The sequence below is a fragment of the Panicum virgatum genome, chromosome 1K (genome assembly GCF_016808335.1).
Source record: "Panicum virgatum strain AP13 chromosome 1K, P.virgatum_v5, whole genome shotgun sequence".
NCBI lineage: Eukaryota > Viridiplantae > Streptophyta > Magnoliopsida > Poales > Poaceae > Panicum > Panicum virgatum.
In genome coordinates this window covers 37,966,072-37,984,193 of record NC_053136.1, presented here as the reverse complement: position 1 = coordinate 37,984,193, position 18,122 = coordinate 37,966,072, and the positions used below count along the sequence as shown (strand labels likewise).

General features: G+C 43.8%; 2 protein-coding genes and 1 long non-coding RNA gene across 11 annotated transcripts; 1 reads left to right on the top strand and 2 right to left on the bottom strand.

The window, feature by feature from the left end:
* Positions 1-81: 81 nt before the first annotated feature.
* Positions 82-3,511, bottom strand: LOC120705955. 9 transcript variants are annotated; one of them, XR_005688129.1, is made up of 9 exons: positions 3,458-3,511; positions 3,241-3,374; positions 2,817-2,967; positions 2,634-2,689; positions 2,432-2,558; positions 2,206-2,343; positions 1,806-1,878; positions 422-1,218; positions 82-297 (listed from the first exon to the last, which is right to left on the bottom strand). It is a non-coding gene; the product is annotated as an uncharacterized LOC120705955 (long non-coding RNA). The 9 variants fall into 9 exon arrangements; XR_005688133.1 differs by having other exon boundaries at positions 1,806-1,881; positions 2,254-2,343; XR_005688124.1 differs by having other exon boundaries at positions 2,311-2,343.
* A 3,114-nt stretch (positions 3,512-6,625) lies between these two features.
* LOC120655003 (SKP1-like protein 4) lies at positions 6,626-7,027 on the top strand. The gene has a single exon (XM_039932722.1). It carries the CDS (start codon positions 6,626-6,628, stop codon positions 7,025-7,027), a length of 402 nt encoding a protein of 133 aa, XP_039788656.1.
* A 5,751-nt stretch (positions 7,028-12,778) lies between these two features.
* LOC120705933 (ent-copalyl diphosphate synthase 2, chloroplastic-like) lies at positions 12,779-17,751 on the bottom strand. The gene is made up of 13 exons (XM_039990493.1): positions 17,568-17,751; positions 16,661-16,740; positions 16,238-16,538; positions 15,956-16,139; positions 15,228-15,442; positions 14,976-15,096; positions 14,778-14,893; positions 14,324-14,675; positions 14,144-14,242; positions 13,782-14,027; positions 13,536-13,644; positions 13,234-13,440; positions 12,779-13,151 (listed from the first exon to the last, which is right to left on the bottom strand). Exons 1-13 carry the CDS (start codon positions 17,707-17,709, stop codon positions 12,933-12,935), a joined length of 2,391 nt encoding a protein of 796 aa, XP_039846427.1. The 5' UTR covers positions 17,710-17,751; the 3' UTR covers positions 12,779-12,932.
* Between the last annotated feature and the right edge of the window lie 371 nt (positions 17,752-18,122).

Below are 18,122 nucleotides of genomic sequence, written 5' to 3'. Positions count from 1 at the left end.
ATAGTATACTCTATGATCTGAGAGTTCCACCAAATGAACAGATCAAGAATATATATGTCAGCACCTAATGGACAGAGCAACAAAATAAAAATAATAATTTAACAAAAATATTATATTCAGAGCCACCGTATGAACTTGTCTTAATTCATTATTAATTATTGATTGGTACAGGAATTTAAAATATGGTCTAATTCGATGCAACACCAGAATTTAAAATATGGTCTAAAAATGTAGCAAGATCCATCCATGTTTCTCACTCAGCCTCTGGGTACACCAAAATCTTCTCTGTTAGCCCACCTGCACATTTATCAATATTCACAAATAAGACATATTAATATTATCAGAAATAAATATTTATAGCTGCACGATACTTATTATGGCATAAAAGATATTTTATCAGTGAATATGGAGGGGTAAATACTTGTACGCAATGGCAGCACAATTGATGCTTGAAATCTTGCCAAGCATAAGAGCCAGACATCATAGGGATAATTAGCTTCTCACCATGAAAGGCTGCTTTTCACACCTCAAACATCTTTTATTCATATTACTGCAACTTTATAATGTAAGCTCTATGTGCCATAAAAAACCCATGGGAAGGGATAGTCAAACATGTGTGCTTCCTTTGTTCAGTTTCACCTCTACGCCATCTCCTACTTTAGAATAGATATACAGATCCATGTATTTGGGACAATTAGAGCAACATAACAGTTAGTGCTGTAGGTAGATAACACCATACTCCTAAAAATACTTTACGTTTTACTGACATTGCTGATAGAAACACATTGGTCATAGACAGGTGCATATATCCTGTGCGACAATGACATTCAGAAGAACCAAACCAGACCTGTAATCACTTTCAAAGTTCGGCCACATTGAACACAGAAGAACAAGGATTAAGCTTTCTAGTTGTGACTCAATAGTACCCAAGTACCCAAATACAATAATGCAATTCTTCTAACGGAGAAGCATGCAGCATGTTCATCTAGAAAAATCTACTACAAATTCGAAACAAACCCTTTTATTGGTTAGATTAACAGAGAAGGGTACTCCCTCCGTTTCTACAAAGAATGAAATGTAAGATTAAATTTTTTGGAGTTCAACTATTTCTTTTAATCTTCTGCTTGAGTGTTTAACTGTACCCATCTATTTGTGGGGTTCAAAATCAGCATTAGGAAATTTCACTTTGTGTGTGCAAGGGGAAACATGAAAGGCCACCTGCAACCATAGTCACAAAGTTCCTGGGTCGACCGGGTCGAGGAACGGGGTCGAGGGTCGTCACTTTATAAAATTATGGTACGAAGGGGGTATACATCTATGGAACGATAAATTATTATGTGGGACGCGACCCTGATTCATCGGGGTCGATATCTTCGGGTCGATAAAGACAAAAACTATATATATGCTACTAATGAAGAAACTAATCTGCACAAGCATATAAGAAACATATAAAAGAGTACATTTAGACCATGCTACACGTACTCAGCTCATTGTCTAACAAAAACCACATCAATCCACTGTCCTTAACCTCCTTATCCCAATTAAATCTGCTAGCAATGGGGCTGCGACCCCTTTCAAACCGGGACACGATCCAACCTTGAATGGGACACTGACCCTCTTCGACCCCGACCCTCGAATCAGAACGACGTTCCCGGGTCGAGGGACGAGGCATCGACCCCGAATCCTGTGACTATGCCTGCAACAAGCATCCTTTCATTAGGCAATTTTAAAAGATCTAGCTCTTCCAACTAAAATCATCTAATGAACAAGCTGTTGTATTCACATTGCTTCGATCATGACTATACCTTTCTCGAGCTTGCCCTCTAGCTTCTTACGATCCTTGAGGCTCATGGTATTGATTGCATCTCCCACAAAGTCCTTCTGGAACATTGGACAAGTTAGACTATAATATCATATTCGTTTGTCAAAGCCAAAATAAACAGGTCTGAAGATTTAGACTGAAGGACACATTCTGAAAATTCAGATTGCACATTGACATTAAACACCAGAGGACTGATAGCACCAGCAACTAATACATACTAGAAAGTTACAGTTGCACCCACCAAATATTATTTTGACAGTCCTGTTATCATTGTTGCATATATGTATTAAAAGTTTCAGAGATGGTGGCATTTTAATGGATCCCGACATTTAGTCGATAGTCCATTAGAAATGTCAGATGCCTACAAAGTCGGTTGAGCTTACCTTCACTATTACTTGTGTATACAACTATTTATCCTACATCGAAAGTACCTTCCCCAGCGAAACATCCTAGATCCTATAATTTTTGCAGATATTTGCTTGACTTACTTCTTGAATGTTTATGGCTCTCTTTTACCAATTCTGCATGTATAGAGAATTAATTAGAGAGCAAAACCATCAAACACACATCATTATGCGTGATAACTTGATCATCCAGTCAATCACGTACTTGTATCTTGACTGAATGACATGCTTGAATCCATGAGGTGAGGAATAACGCAAGGGCATACTGCACCACATCGTTCAGCTACTTTGGAGCCAGCCAAATAGAAAAAAATTTCCACTCTTGATGGATACTGAAAACATAGAAACAATTGCCAAAGATCTCATGTGAAGACTTGCCCTAAAGTTTAATGGGCAAGGTGCCATACCTGATGCAGAATCGAAATGTGATGGTGGAAATGTGTCAGGCACTTCAAATCCCGCACTTTTATCATGGTCAAATTGCAAAGGAAAACATGGAGTGGTTGTTAAAAAATATTCATTTAGCCGAAGGGAAGCTATTATATTATCTATCAAAAAATTAAGTTAACACCAATTATAAAAAAACTTACTTGCGGTCTGGAAACTCGAATAACTGAAGACCTTCCCAAAACATTGGATTTATCCAATTGGTCCGACAGTGGTTCAGGATAGGGAGCAGCAGTATTATCATCCTCGATTCCTACTGACCAAATCGCCAATTACAAAAGTCGTAATTTTTGCCTAGATCCCAGGGGGAGACAAGAACTTAGATTTGAGGGATATTAACTTCATAAGTGATCACATTTAAACTGCAAGAAATCATGGTTATAGTAGAAGCCTTTTTTTTAAATGCAGAGCCTTTCTATTGCTTACAATGGATGGGTATTCAATCATTCTCTACTGCAAAAGATTTAGGATAAACAACACATATGTGGTTGCAGGGAAAATAAAAAAATAGACGCATCTAAACATGGGAAATTGTCCTAAACAAACAACAGTATGCATGCATAGTACCTCCTCGCGGTCGTGTTCAATTTTGCTCCCCTTGCTTGCAGTCCTGCCCCCTTTTCTTCAAGTCTGAGAAGTTCCATCAAGCACTTTACCGAAGGGAAGAACAAAATGCACTCTTATTATGTGCTGAGAAAAAACTGTAAAAAAGAGGTGCAAGAATCAATGCATTCTCAAGCTATAAAAATAAAGAATGAGTTGCAGCAAGATTGCAAAGGCACACCTGTATTGTGGCAGCAGGGATTGGCCTAAAGCTGTCTGGAGTCTTGATCTGCAGAATTGAGAATCAGCATGACACAAATTAGCTTCTCACCAAAGAAAGCTGATACTCTATCTCAACCAAGTGTTAATGGAAACACTATTTCATAATCTTTAAACACTACCCATATTGGGAAACAACCATGTATAAAGAGGCAAGAAGTACGGAATATAAAATTTAACATATCTATTTTGAAATATGGAGAGGCATAGGAGTAGACAGGGAGGCCAATGTTTACCTCAGCATGAATTGCATCCAACAGAACAAAGTAGATGAACAATGCCATCCCTCACGGCCTCTAGCACTAAAACCGCTTTCCTGTGTTTCCACATCTACATCTAAATCATCTGTTTGCTCTACCTTCTAGAGCAATGGTTCCACCATCACGGAATGTGTACAACTGTCAACAATGCAAAGATTGTAATTAGTAAACTCCCAACTTGCTAAAGAAAGTCATTTATTACTTTGAATAAAATCGTGTTAAGGGCTTAATCATTTGTTACTTTCAATAGAATCATTTATTAAGAGATAATGCATGATGAAAATAACCGATCAAGTGAATTAGTAAACTAAGAGGGGTAGTAAACAACAACTTGCTACAGTAACCTGAACGTCTCATCATTTGCTTGAAGCAGTCGTCAAAAAGTACATGCACCAAAATACCAATCATAGAGGATCATAACTGTCAGTAATCTACCCATAGTGCCATCTCAAACAATTTAGTTCACTGCAATATCAAACAACTAACATATTATGTAGTATATTTTTTTCCAAAAAATTTGATGGAGCATAATGAATATTGCACTTTTATCATAAAAACATGGCTCATACATGAACAGAGCAAACATAGTAGATGTTACTGAATCTGAACAGAGCAAACAGAGCACGTGGTAATCGCCTTGCAAAGATCGTTCTACTAAGATCGATCTGCTAGAGGATACCTAGATAGATCAACTTCCGTGCTGTACAAAAACTCATCTTCATGATTATCCTTCCATTGCACGGACATGCGCAAGAATGAATCTAAAACACATCAATTAAAGAAAGGGAGATAAGGATTAGTGAAGAACTTGAGACGACCAACACGTCCCTGCGCAGCACCCATGCCGATGCGGCGACAGGAGGAGGAACGGCGCCAGCGTTGCGCGATGGGGAGTGGAGGATGTCCGTCTTCAGCGCGCGGCGGGGCGTGCAGGAATTGCATCGGTGTGGCACACGACGACCAAAATTGCAACGGCGACGGCGACGGTGACGGAGCGAGTCGGCAACGGATCCTCGACGGCGATGGCAAGGGGGCGGGGTGGCCAGCACCGGCTCGAGCCCACCAGCATCGTGGAGGCAATGTTGAAATCGAGGAAGGCGGCGTGCTGATCTCAGGGGCGTGCGGATGGAGTGGAGGGGAAGGCGGAGAAGAGGGGGAGGGCGCGCCGTCAGGAGCGTGCAGACGGAGAGGAGGGGAGGGTGCACCGCGAGGGAGGAGGACTGGAGGAGGCGTCGGGGGGAGGCGCGTCAGGGGAGCACTGTCGCGGGGTGCCGCGGGGAAGGAGCGACGCGCCGACGGCTCGGGTGAGTCGCAACGTGATGCAGGGGGAGGCGGCGTCGTTACCGCGGCGGGCGAGGGAGGCGGCGTTGCAATGCACAGGCGGGTGGGCGGGGGAGGCGGCGCTACAGGCGGGCGAGCGGGAGAGGCGGCGTCATTAACGCGGGGAGGGGCGTCGCGAGGATTCGTGGGTACAGCGGGCGGGTATGAGGCGCGGTGGTGAAAAAAAACAGGCGATGATGGCAGAAACAATTTCTTTGATGCTGTTTTTGACTCCTACCAAATCCTGTCAAACACTTAGCCCTTTCATATGGGCCTTCAAGAAAGAATGTGTGAGAGGGATGGCTGGATTAATATAGGTGAGAAAAGTTCTCAATTCTTTCATTCTTTATAGTATAGATATAGTATAGATTTGCACACGCTGGTTGTATATGCTTTAACTGCAGGTGAGGCAGTAGTGACGGGTCGTTTGCCAGAGTTGTGGTGGGGCCGCCAGTGCATTAAATTATATTCAACACACGGTGAGTGAAATAGTAAATACCAAAACTATTATGAAATGCATTTTTTAATAGCTATCGAATTGGGTGGTGGAGGTAGTAATTAGGATGTTGATTTTACTCGCCGGAGCATGTCCAGCGCTGCCGGTGTGTTGAGAGTTAACCCCAATCGAATCTATCGGATGTTCGGATACCTCTTAAGGTGTTTGTACCTCGAGTTGGAAAATGCTCGGATCACTTAATAAATAGAGCTATAAGCCCCTGGTTGTTACTTCGGGTCTCTATTCCGTTATTTGGAATTGGGCCAAGAAAGAAAAGCATGGTGGTTTAAATTGGGTAATTTCTCGAATTGAATTGCTTATGGGCTTGTTTCTGATTTTAGTAGTAAAATCAAGCTATTAGGTAATCATAGGCGTTAGGGAAAGGTGAAAAGAACCCCAATCGGGAAGTGCAATAGAGAACATGAGATTGATGCGAACCAATTTGTCTTTCACTTTTTTTTCCTCAAACCTTAGTTTTTCCAATCCTAATTCTATTCTTCCTTCATCTTCATAGCATTTGAAGACGTATTGAGTGGTCTGCCGACCTTAAGGCAACCCTAGATTCTTAAGCTCCGACGGGGTCCCTCCCGAGTTTGAGGCTTGCACATAAATCGAAAGAATAAAAAAATTGATGATCTCATGCAGATCTGAGTATTTATATTACCCATAGCAATGCACGGGCACTATAGTAGTTTTGTCTTTTGTGCTGAAGCAATTTATATAGTAGTTTTTTATAATATAAAAAAGTGGATAAAAGAGGGATGATCCGGTTCTTAAAAAAAAGACTGGCTATACCGCCCGCCTAACTTACAGTATGGCCGTACGTAAGATATGGACCATGGTGATCTGGGCCGCCGTGGGTTTTGGCCTAATCCGAGTCCATCACGGGTTTTGGCCCACGCCGGAGAGGCAAATCAGACTAGGTTTCCGTTTCCCGTCGCCTCCTCTTCTTCTATCTCTCCGTGTATAAATCTTCAGCAAACCCACCCGAAGCGGCGTCGCCTCCGATCCACCGCATACACAGATTGAAACAGGTCGGATCGATTGTCAATCAATGGCGTCCGACGATGAGAAGAAGATTCGCCTCCGCAGCAAGGACGGCGAGGTCTTCGAGGTGCCGGAGAAGGCCATCGGCGCCTTCTCGGCCACGATCACGGGCATGATCGACGGCGGCGGCGGCGGCGTCGAGCTCCCGAACGTCTCCGCCGCCACGCTCTCCCGCGTCATCGAGTACGTGGAGAGGCACTTCGACGCCGACGAGTCCGACCCCTCCTCCTCCTTCAACCCCAGCGACGATGACCCCCTCGCCCGCTTCGACGAGGAGTTCGTCGGCGTCGACAACGACGCACTCTTCGACCTCTTGGAGGCGGCCAGCTTCCTCAACATCGCCAAGCTGATGGACCTGACGTGCAAGGCGGTAGCGGAGTGTAACAACACAGGTGTTAATTACTTATAATTAAATTGACCATAGTTATTAGTTCAAAACTCAAGCGACAAATCACCAACTCAAACTTGTTTCTGTCAGTCTGGGCCAGTTCAAACCGGACCGGTCTGACCGGTATGGGCGACCGGTCTGACCGGTCTAAACCGAGTTGGCGGTTTTGGGCCCCACAGCATTTAAATCACTCTTCTCTCTCTCCCAGCGACTCATTCATCCTCCCCAGCGCCAAGCCCGTCTCTCTCCCGAGCTCCCTCCTCCCTCAAACCCTCACCTCCAAATCCCTCCTCTCCATTGGATTCCAAGGGCGGGGAGAGCTTCAAATCGGTGGAGGATCAACTTCCCTATGTTCTCCTCCATGGGATGACGCGGGATCGTAAGTTCTTCGTGGGGGAGGAGCCATTCAAGGAATCAAGGTAAATAGGTTAGGGTTGGATCGATCTCTTATAATAGAAGGTTTTAGGTGGTTTCCTCTGGTCAAAAGCATCCACATGAACTCCTGAACTAGATCTTAGAAAGTATTTGGAGTTGGTGGGCGATTTTCGCTGCGCCAAGGTTTCTAGGTTCTGGTCTGAGTAGGACCGGTCTGACCGGTCGGAGGAACCGGTCTAACCGGTATCACGGTAGGCTAAGGGGGACCGGTCTGACCGGTCGGGTGGACCGGTCTGACCGGCATAGCTGGGCTGAGCAGGGGTAAATAGGTGGTTGTTGACACAGTTAGTTGGAAATTTATTTGGGTATTGATTACTTGTAATTTTATTAAATCGTGCATGCATTTCTCATGTCATATGCATATGCATACGTGTAGCAGCCGCGGCGGAGGAGGTCGTGTACGAGGTGGTTGCGGAGCCACAGGGGCCCCAGGGGCAAGCCCCGCAGCAGGAGGGTCGCGAGGAGTCGGCCCAAGGCCCAACTCACTCTAGTGTTAAGCAGCAGACTCAAGGCAAGCCCCGGTGCACATCCTACTATTTCAAATTTATGACACCTACATACATGACTCTATTACTTGTGCATTAAGTTAGGAACTGTTTGAAACTCTAGCTGCACGATCCTTAGGTTCCCTTGAGTTATACTAGTATGTTTAGGACGTTAGAAATGCTACGCTTAATAGACTTCGGTAGAAGTCGAGTGATCTCGGGTCACTCGCGAGATATAGGGTATCTCCATGTTTTGAAGATATGGTATAATGGATTATGTAGGAAAGGAAAACAATTTGGAGACCGGGCGGGAAAAGGTTAGCCCCGTCTGTGTCGGTTAAGGACCGTTCGTTGTCTGGCCCTATGATCGAGTTTGAATTGTACTAACCGCATGCCGGGAGTAGGAGGTAGTCGAAACCGGTAAGCCTAGTACTGCCTCGCTTCGAAAGTACAGAACTGCATCACCACCCCGTAGGGCGAGTCGAGTAGTCGCGGAGAAACGGGATGCATATGTTTACTTTTGGTGGTCTCACGTTGAGCTCGGCTGACTATATGAAGGTGGGGTGGTTCTGTAGTTCGAGGCGGGGAGGGGAAGGGTTGGTGCGTGTGGTCCGACGGGGCTTTTACATGCCGTGTGGGTTAGGTCAACCTTGCAAGGTTAAATCGGATCGATTCGCCGTCAGTCGCTCTCGGATATGAGCACCTTGATCTCAGCACTGCATCGTAGTAATGCCTTATGGAATTTAAGTGATGATTGGAAATGACTACCATGAATTATTACTCCATGTCTATTATGATTTCTTAGCAGGTGCAAATACTAGAGGAGAATGATGGTATATAGAATTTTGGAGCTAAAAGTGGAAAAAATAAGGACTCATCTTAGAAGCTTTTTATGCAAAATAACCACCAGCCAGAAAAGCCTTGCATGTCTATATATGTGGGCTATGTCATACCCCCTGGTCGGGTAAGCCTTGCTGAGTATTAGAATACTCAGGGTTTGTTGCCACAATATTATTACAGACACCCGGACGTGGACTTCTGCCCCTGCTGTGTCAAGTTCATCCGCCGGGATGCAGAGGGGTGGGAGGTCGTGGAGCGAGAGCCCTAGGCTGGGAGTCGTCGGGTTGTGTACTTGTGGGCTGAGAGTGCGGACTCTCTGTTTTGCGCAGACCGGACTGACCGGTCCGTGGGACCGGTCTGACCGATGGTGTCAGCAGGCAGTGCCGACCGGTCCGACCGGATGGGAGAATCGGTCTGACCGGTCCTGAAAGTTTAAAACTGATGAAAGCTAGAGTAGCAGTAGGATCTTTTATATTCGCACTTCAGTCATAACTATTGTAAAGTTTTGTAAATTATGCAACTCATGTACAGTTTATGGATATTTGATCTCGATTTGTAAAAATTAATCGTTCCAGAATCTTGTTGTGTATGTATTTTAAAGTATTACGTCGTGCTTGTACCATCTGCGTCTGCCTTCGCGTGGGACTTCCGGTGTTGTTTCGATCGGGCCGTGGGTTGAGAAAGGATCGCCAAATTAAACTGTTAAACTAATGCGCCTGATGTGTTCAAATGACGGTCATTACACTTAATTAGAGTTTTAATTTGGCGGTTCTGTCACAGCTGGTATCAGAGCCGAAACGCATCGGGGGTGGTATGAGCATGACTAATTTTCAGATATTACAAATTAAAAATGGGTGGGATTACTCGAAATAGCCCTATATAGTTCTTACTAGAGTCATACTTAGATGTTAGTTTTGGGTGAGAGAGAAACGTAAGACGCTCATGCATCATGGCATTTAAATTTTCGGTTGCATTTGAAAGTTTGGCAAAGGAGTTCATTCATTATATCATACATCGCGGCATTAGGATTTCCAAAATTTCAGTTAATGTTTTGGTTCAAGGGGGGTTGGTACACAGTTAGGACTTATAAGTTTATTTCTGTTGGGGACCGGTCTGACCGGTCTTGTCCACCGGTCTGACCGGTTACTCTACGTCGAGCCGGTCACAGTACCATGCAGACCATGCGGACCGGTCTAACCGGTCGGTTGCACCGGTCTGACCGGTTGAGCGCAGACAGAGACCCCCACAATGCGTTTGAATGATTTATTTTCTGCTATTTCTTTCATGATTCAGATATTAGTTGCGGTCATGATTACTTATATGTAATCATAAAAATATAACTAATCCAATCATGATTGAATGCATAATGGGAGAACCACCGAACCCTCCTGAGTTGGCCTAGGCCATTGCGGCCATGCTCACTGGGCACGACGAGCAGACCACACTCCTCCGTGAGCTCGTGGAGCAGGGCAGAGCGCCGCGGCCTGAGCCTCACCACCAGCCTCCTGCTCTTGGATACCCGGAGTTCCTGGCTACTCAACCACCGTTGTTTCATAAAGCGGATGAGCCACTGGAGGCGGACAGTTGGCTTCGGACCATCGAGTCCAAGTTTACCCTGCACCCATACAATGATGGGGATAAAGCAGGATTGGCAGCCCAACAGCTGAGGGGCCCCGCGCGCACATGGTGGGAGAATCACGTGGCCATGTTTCCTGAGGGTACTCGGTTCACTTGGGCTCAGTTCAAAGAAGCCTTCAGAGCCCACCATATTCCAGCGGGGGTGATTAGAAGAAAGCTCACCGAGTTCTTGGCCCTGAAACAGGGCAATAACAGTGTGCTACAGTATTCCCAGGCCTTCAACACACTGGCACAGTATGCTGGGTACCATGTAGACACCGATGAGAAGAAGCAGGCGTGCTTCAGGCATGGGCTTAGCAGCAAGCTCCAGGATCGCCTGGCCATGATCAAGTTTGATACCTTTAATGAGCTAGTCAATGGGGCTATCATTCAGGAGGACGCCCACCTAGCTCACAAGGCAGAAAAGAAGAGAAAGTCACCGGAAGCGGGATCTTCTAGCAGTGCTCCTCAGAGGTTCCGTCTGGTGTAGTCGGGCCCACAACGAGCCCCCTTCCAGCACCAGCCACAGCAGCAGTGGGGATACAGGTCCCCTCAGTACACTCAGCCATAGGGGACAGTCAGGCCTCCTGCTCCCCAGCAGAATGAGCAGAAGGTCTAGGTGCAGCAGCCGGGGGTGCGCCCCAATTTGTTCCCTTGTTACAACTGTGGGCAATCGGGACACTTCGCCCGTAACTGCCCAATGCCACCAAAGCAAGGCCAGTAGTCGAGCCAGCAGAACCAGAAGCAGCAAATGGCTCACTTCAAACCGGGGCAAGTGCACTACACCACCCTCGAGGGTATTCCTGAGGGAGCTCCAGTGATGACGGGTATGTTCTCCATAAATGATCAACCCGTTACTGTGTTGTTTGACTCGGGTGCATCTCACACCTTTATTAGTAAAGAGTGTGCTACTTGACTGGGGCTGGGTATAGAAACCATGTCGAAGCCGTATCATATTCATTCACCTGGGGGTCAATTGATAACCAATCAGATTACCAAGCAAGTGCCTTTATGGCTTCAGGGGAAAAATTTTGCGACCCATCTGATCATGTTACCAACCCAGAAAGTGGATATCATCCTCGGTATTGAATCCGAGGTAATAGGAATCATTGAAACTCATGGTCATCCAGAATCTATCAGGATGTCATATCACCGTCTTTTGGAGTATGGGGTCTTGTATCATGTTGGAGTTCATTAGAGTACATGTCTATATAATGGCACCTTTCTCTCTGCACGCATGCATGCTGGTTATGTGCGAGGAGGTGCAAATGACCTTCAATTTCCAGGTTTAAGATTTATTAATAATAGTACAATCATATTTATGGCATGTTGATTTACTACATGACTTTAAATGCAATGGAAGTCGGGTTTAAGGGCAGTCCAAATGCGATGACTATGATAGTTTTCATAGTATTTAATATGCTACCATGTAGGATATTTTGCTAGGATATCTATTATCTTATTATTTGGCCAACAAATGGAGCCTCCACGTTCGCTCTCAAGGTCTAGAAATTCCCACGTTAATCGGATAAAAATAGAAAAATAAAAATTACCCACCACTGCCATTACGATAAAAATTAGCCTAAAATACCCCTGTACCTAATTAAAAATCACCCACCAATGCCATTATAAAAAATTAAATACAAAATATTATTTAGCTATGTATCGGTTACAAATATATACTATTAATAAAAACTAAAGCTAACAACAATCAATCAAAATAAAATAAAAATAAGATTAATTATCCGCATAATATTATTAAAGCTCAACAATTCAAATTATTGTTATAAGTAGATCATAGTTGAATTGTTTTGATCAACAATAAGACATAATTTACGATAATGAACAGGATGATGTATGATAAAAAAATAATATAACCTTTAAGTAAGGATACAATGACATGCAAATTTTTTAATTTTCAATACTAGCCGCGCAAATGCGCGGGCTATACGCCTAGATTTGATGATTTGGCAATGCAATTAAAGAGGAGAGAGAGAGAGGAAAATGATAAGAAACTGGGTGTTATGCCAGAAATACTCCTTCTATTTTTATTTACATGTCATATTAAGTTTGTCCTAAGTTAAATTTGGCAAACTTTTGACAAAACTTATAGAAACAAATAATAATATTTACAAAACCAATTTTATTTCATTGAATCTACCATGAAGTATATATTGATAGTGCATATGTTGGATAGTACAGTTGTTGCTATATTTTTTATAGATTTGGTCAAAATTAGTCAAGTTTGACTTAGGATAAACCTAATCCGACAGCTATATAAAAATGGAGAGTAATTTCTTGCACAGAACCAAAGTGTAAGGAACTAAATAAAACATATTTGGATGGATATCACAAATACCACGATAGAATTAAAGAGTGTGGATCAAGAAGGGGATTGGTAGGGAGAGGAGAAATATCATTGAATGAATTTATTTTGTAACCACAATTACAAATTATGCATAGGGAATTATAGTTTCTCAGGCGGTGTCTATGTGATAATACAGCATGTCATAGACAGTACTACTCATAGTTTCTTGGTTGGGATTGCTCTAAAGGACATCCTCAAATATGACCTTGGAGATGTGACTGTCGATTGTTTCAGATGAAGCATGAGCAACGTAGCAGTAGCTCTTAGTCACATGGAGAAATGTCTGCTTGGTCACCCTGCTTATAGCGTCGCATGTCTGATAAACACACTGAGCCAGCTCTTGCATCTCCTGATCTACTCGTTGTTCTAAATTCTCAGTGTTCTCCTTGGTTGTTCCATTCTGATTGATTTATTAGAAAAGTGAATTAGTAGAGTTCAAGAATGGGCGTGTGTAATAATTTTGTGATGATGCACGCGCATACCTGAGAAAGAATTCTAGAGCCAACTTTGCTGCAGATGGAAGAGGTAAGCTTCTCAAGCTGCGAATACTCGGAAAGCTTCAGATTCTGGTTGGCCGAACAGTGTCTCCCTGAGCAGATCTCCACTGTGCGAACTAACAACAGTGATGTGCTTCCTTCACATGATTCATGGTCACCATTCGAAGTCAATTCCGTCAGCCATGTCTTCCACTGCAATAGCAAAAAATGGATGAATTCGATCATCATATTTTTGCTTAAAATCCTCATCATGAAGCCATAATTAGAGATTATGTGTCAGAATTTACAGCTTCACGCAGATTGTTGGAAGCATCTTTTCCAGGTGCAAAGAGATTGATCAGCTCATTAAGTGCATTGAGGAGGCCAGTCTCCATCGTCGAATACTTGCCTCCACGCCTGCATTCAACACATGTACATTGTCCACTGGACTCAGATTTGGGATCAGCAGAATCTACAACAAATTTGCTAGCTACACGTCTCCTGGGTTTCCTAGCTCTGAATTCTCAAAACAAAAATCAAAGTGATGCTCAAACCTTGTAAGATTATGGCCGTCACTAGTGAGCTCAGCATTGAGCCTTTCCATCATGCTTTCGGTAACTGAAGCGTTGCTGCTTAGGAAGCATGAAGAGATGGCCTGGGCAATCACCGCTGTGCGCGCCCACCCCAGCCGCTCCGCCGCTCGGTCTGGTTCGAAGATGTTGGCTGCTGCTAGGAAGTAGGCTCTCATAGCGCTACTTGGAGTCACCCCATACATTTCAAGATTGGTTTTCTCAAACCAGCTGCGTACAGGATAGATCGATTGCCACTTAAGTAGATAGCTTGGGGACAGAGCTGGATGCACGCGCGCGGCAACCGGCAAGAATTCAAGATTGGATTGTTGGAGGAGTTTCATCACCTTTTGAGGCCCTGCCACTCAAGCCGGCACTGTCTCTGGAAGTTGCTGAAATCAGCCTTTGCCAACTTGAGAAACAGATCGTTGTTGAACAGATGCATCCTAAAACATAGAGAGTTAATTCGAGCGTACCCATGGAAAGATTTGCAGAAGTGCAGAGTTGGGAAGTAAAAATATGCGTACCTGTAAAGGTTCTTCCCGATCCACAGATTTTCACCGCCACCGTACTGCTCCAGATACATCCTAGTCTGGACGCGCGGCAGATTTGCCTTCCAGGGGAAGTCGAGGCCGTAGGCTAGCTCACTGGGCAGGCCTGAGCAGATGATCCACTTGTCGTTGAGGTTGCCAGCGGCTCGCCTCTCCTGGAGGAACGCGTAGCTGTAGGCCTTGGCCTGCTGGACAACACCGTCATCGCCGGGGAAGGCGGCCTGGTCGGCAGCGCGGTACAGGTTGTACATCGCGGTCGGTGACTGGCTGGACTGCCCCGGGTACACAACGAACTCGCCATCCTTCGTCTTGAAACGCTTTATGGCCTCTTCATATATATGAGCATCGATAATCCAAATTGATATAATTAAGGATCAGAAATGTTGCCGAATAATACTGTAATTAAATCTGTAATGAACAGCATGCTTACCGGTAGAGACGTGGTAGCCATGCTGCCGGAGGAGACGGATAGCCATGGCCGTGTCATCGACGTCCGGCACCGAGTTGACGACCCAGCTAAAACCTATGCCTTCGTCACTCCAGTGCCTGTTCAAGATAGGGGTGAATTAATTATACCCGGTCGAGTAGAAATAATGGTCACAGCAGAGGCCATTTGAGTTTATGTTACCTGTAAACATAGTCCAAAAAACTGTTAATTTCACTCCTGAAGTAGGAGGATATTCCCAACCGGTCCAACCGATCGACAACCCATAAGCGCTCGAACAGCTCCACCGGGTAGATAAAGGGTGCTGAAAATGAAGTTATGGATCGGAAGAGAAAATCAATTATATTACTACTGCTTTTATGCAGTCAACGGATACTACTTGCTGGCTGTAGTCTAAGCTAATAAGAGATGTCTTTATTCGTTCACTCCACACACCTCCCCCGTTGAACTTGTCGATGACGTCGGTAAGGTACTCGTGGCATTTCTTGTCCCCTGTTTGCATAAGAGCATAAGCTGTCGCAGCTGGTGCCGCACAGAAGGAGCCATCTGGAGCCTGGAGTTTGAATAACCTGTCCCAGTCTAATCCTGGAATTCCCTCTAAGCTAAAAAGCAAAGATGTTGGTACGGAGTGCAGTACATCTATAGGAATCCTACAAGAAAGATAGCCAAACATTTTGGTTATTAGCGCTAGAAAACAAAGAAATATATTATTAATGCTGCTTGAAAACCAAAATATAGATGTATACAACAAATTTTCTAGAGGGTGTACCTAGTTTAGTAGGTGTACCTAGTATTGATTAATTAGTAGGTGTTATGTGAAACAATATTAATAACATCAGGATTCATTTCATCTGGACTATCTTTCTAATTCCATATCATTAAAAATTTACCCCTACTAATCAAGGGTTAGATCTCCCCCGTACTATATAACACTAAATGGTGGCATTGTGTGCTATAAAAAACCTCGTAGGTGAATGTTTCTTCAAAATTCCTACCAAACACACTTAAACACGATGAGTCCTATTAATGTAGAAATTATATAAATATGAAAAGCATTGGTTCAATATTGTTTTTCTGGTTGCTTGGTTCACCCTCTTTTTGCTTGAAAACTACTGAAAAGAATCCAAAATATATTAACAAACAAGCAGATGTAGTTATCATACTTGGCGAGTTTTAGATCTCTTTTTGCATATATGTCTTGCAACGCGGGCTCATCGTAAGGCAGGTCAAGGCCTATATCCTTGGCCATCTCTATCAGTGTTGGGAAGGTCATCTCAAAACCGACCATCATCCAATTCTCATCATCGTCACGTAGTCTCTTCATATTTTCATGGAGAAACGACAAGCCTACAACAACAGATCAAGTTCATGCCATTACTTGATGAATGTCAATGTATCAAACTTTGATTATTACTTATTATTATACAAACTATTAAAAATTGTACCTCTGTTGCACTTGTCGCTATGAACATTCCAAGTTTTTAGAGCGATGACGCAAGCCAAGGTGTTGATGAGACGGTCTTGGGCTACGAAGAAGGCCTCATCGCCCCATGAACCATCTGGGAGCTGGTTCCTAGCGATACAGTCGATGCACGAGGGGAACTCCGGGCCTTCTCCACCGTCCAGCTTTCTCACAAGCGCGATCCATGCTGTGTCGTATAGGGAGATATCGAGATCACCGCCTGCTGCTGACCTCAACGAAGCTCTGATGGAGCCGATCATTTCGTCGATGTTTCTCGGCTCACCCTTTTATATATGCAGGGAAGATTATTAGTGCTGTTTCAGAGATATATTCACCTTTCTGCTATTGGTGTCTAAATTAAATGTTTGATTCCCTTATCAAGCATGAGTTTGTAGTATGTGTGCACCTTATGCTGCTGTGTCTTCCCAACAACTGGTTTGTGTGCTTCGGCATGTGCTTCGCTCTGTACTGCCTCCACGATGAACCCTACAAAGCAGACATGCCAAGAATTGCCCTTGTTATTTCTAGTGCTGTTTTTTGTTTTGGATTTCATGTCTTTATTCGGCATGGTTAGAATTTCAAAAGTTTGGCAATTAACATCTGAAGTTATTATATTTTTCTTTCGAAGTACATTTCTGAAAATATAATTTTATTCGTACACAAATATGACAAAGTACAAATTAATATAATATTATTTCAATATGCACTGTGGTAATGTGCACCAAATTAATACTTAACTGGAGCTTAACTAAACGCATGGACCCACAAGAGCATTTTCTGCTGAGGTGCAGATCGAAAATGCTAGCAAGGGTGACCTATGTCATAAGAAAGTTGACGTGCAACAACAACGCATCACCTTTGTGCGCGTCACCTTAGAGTGTTTTTTACATAGTGCACGTGCCGTTACGTAACACACTCTCGATGTTTTGTTGGTGTACATTGGACGCTTCATTGAAGCAAAATTTGCAAAGAGGCTGCATATCGGTGCAAGGACGGGCGTGAAGACGATATTCCAGTGACACAGGTTCAGATGGCCAATAGCTAGCTAGTCCAACAGATAAGTTAGCTTAGTTTTATTTTATTAATTACTAGTACCCACTACATATATATACATATATATATATATTATTATACACGCACACACCAAACCGTACGTGGCGCGGCGAGTTGGTGAGAGAGGGTGGTGAGAGGCTCGAGGAGAGGAGGATGTTGCGAGGCCCATGTGTCAGACGATGGCCAGCAGCTACCATGCCGGCATGCCGAAAGAAGCCGACGTAAAAACCTTTATTACAATAGCAGATCAAAAAAATTACCCTGATGAAATCGCTGACGTCGCCAGAGCGGAGCGCGCCCAGGCAGGGCATGCTGAACCTGCTGCGTCCCCGCAGTCCATCGTCGCAGCAATGCCGCTGTGACCGGGGACGCAGCAGCGGGTGCTGTGAATAAGCCCTGCATTCTCTCTCTCTCTCTGACTGACTGAGACTACGCACAATGCTCTGAGATCACAAACTATGTTGGGCCGGTATATATACAGGTCTGCGCGCGAGCGCATGTGGCACCGAATCGGGTCAGTACCGGGTACCCCAAAGAAAGGTCTCCACAGGACAAAACCGTAACCCGACGGCCCTAATAATAATAATAATAATAATAATAATAATAATAACAACAACAACAACAACAACTAAATTACATACTAACTACATCCAAAAAAATAATTATTATATATAATAATTATAAACTAAATCACATGCTAACTACATCAAAAAAAACTTTAATTGTCACATGTGCAATAATTATTATAACAATAATAAAATAAATTACCGGCTACTACATCTAAAAGAATTAATTATCATATGTATAATAATTAT

Bases quoted from the DNA above. Each gene is read 5' to 3' on its own strand.
- LOC120655003 (XM_039932722.1), top strand. From the start codon at position 6,626: ATGGCGTCCGACGATGAGAAGAAGATTCGCCTCCGCAGCAAGGACGGC.
- LOC120705933 (XM_039990493.1), bottom strand. From the start codon at position 17,709: ATGCAGGGCTTATTCACAGCACCCGCTGCTGCGTCCCCGGTCACAGCG. The intron at 13,441-13,535 runs GTAAATTCTGAC...TTGCTATTGCAG, and splicing joins CCAACAATCTGCGTGAAGCT to TGGAAGACATGGCTGACGGA. The intron at 13,152-13,233 runs GTATGCGCGTGC...TAAATCAATCAG, and splicing joins GCTCTAGAATTCTTTCTCAG to AATGGAACAACCAAGGAGAA.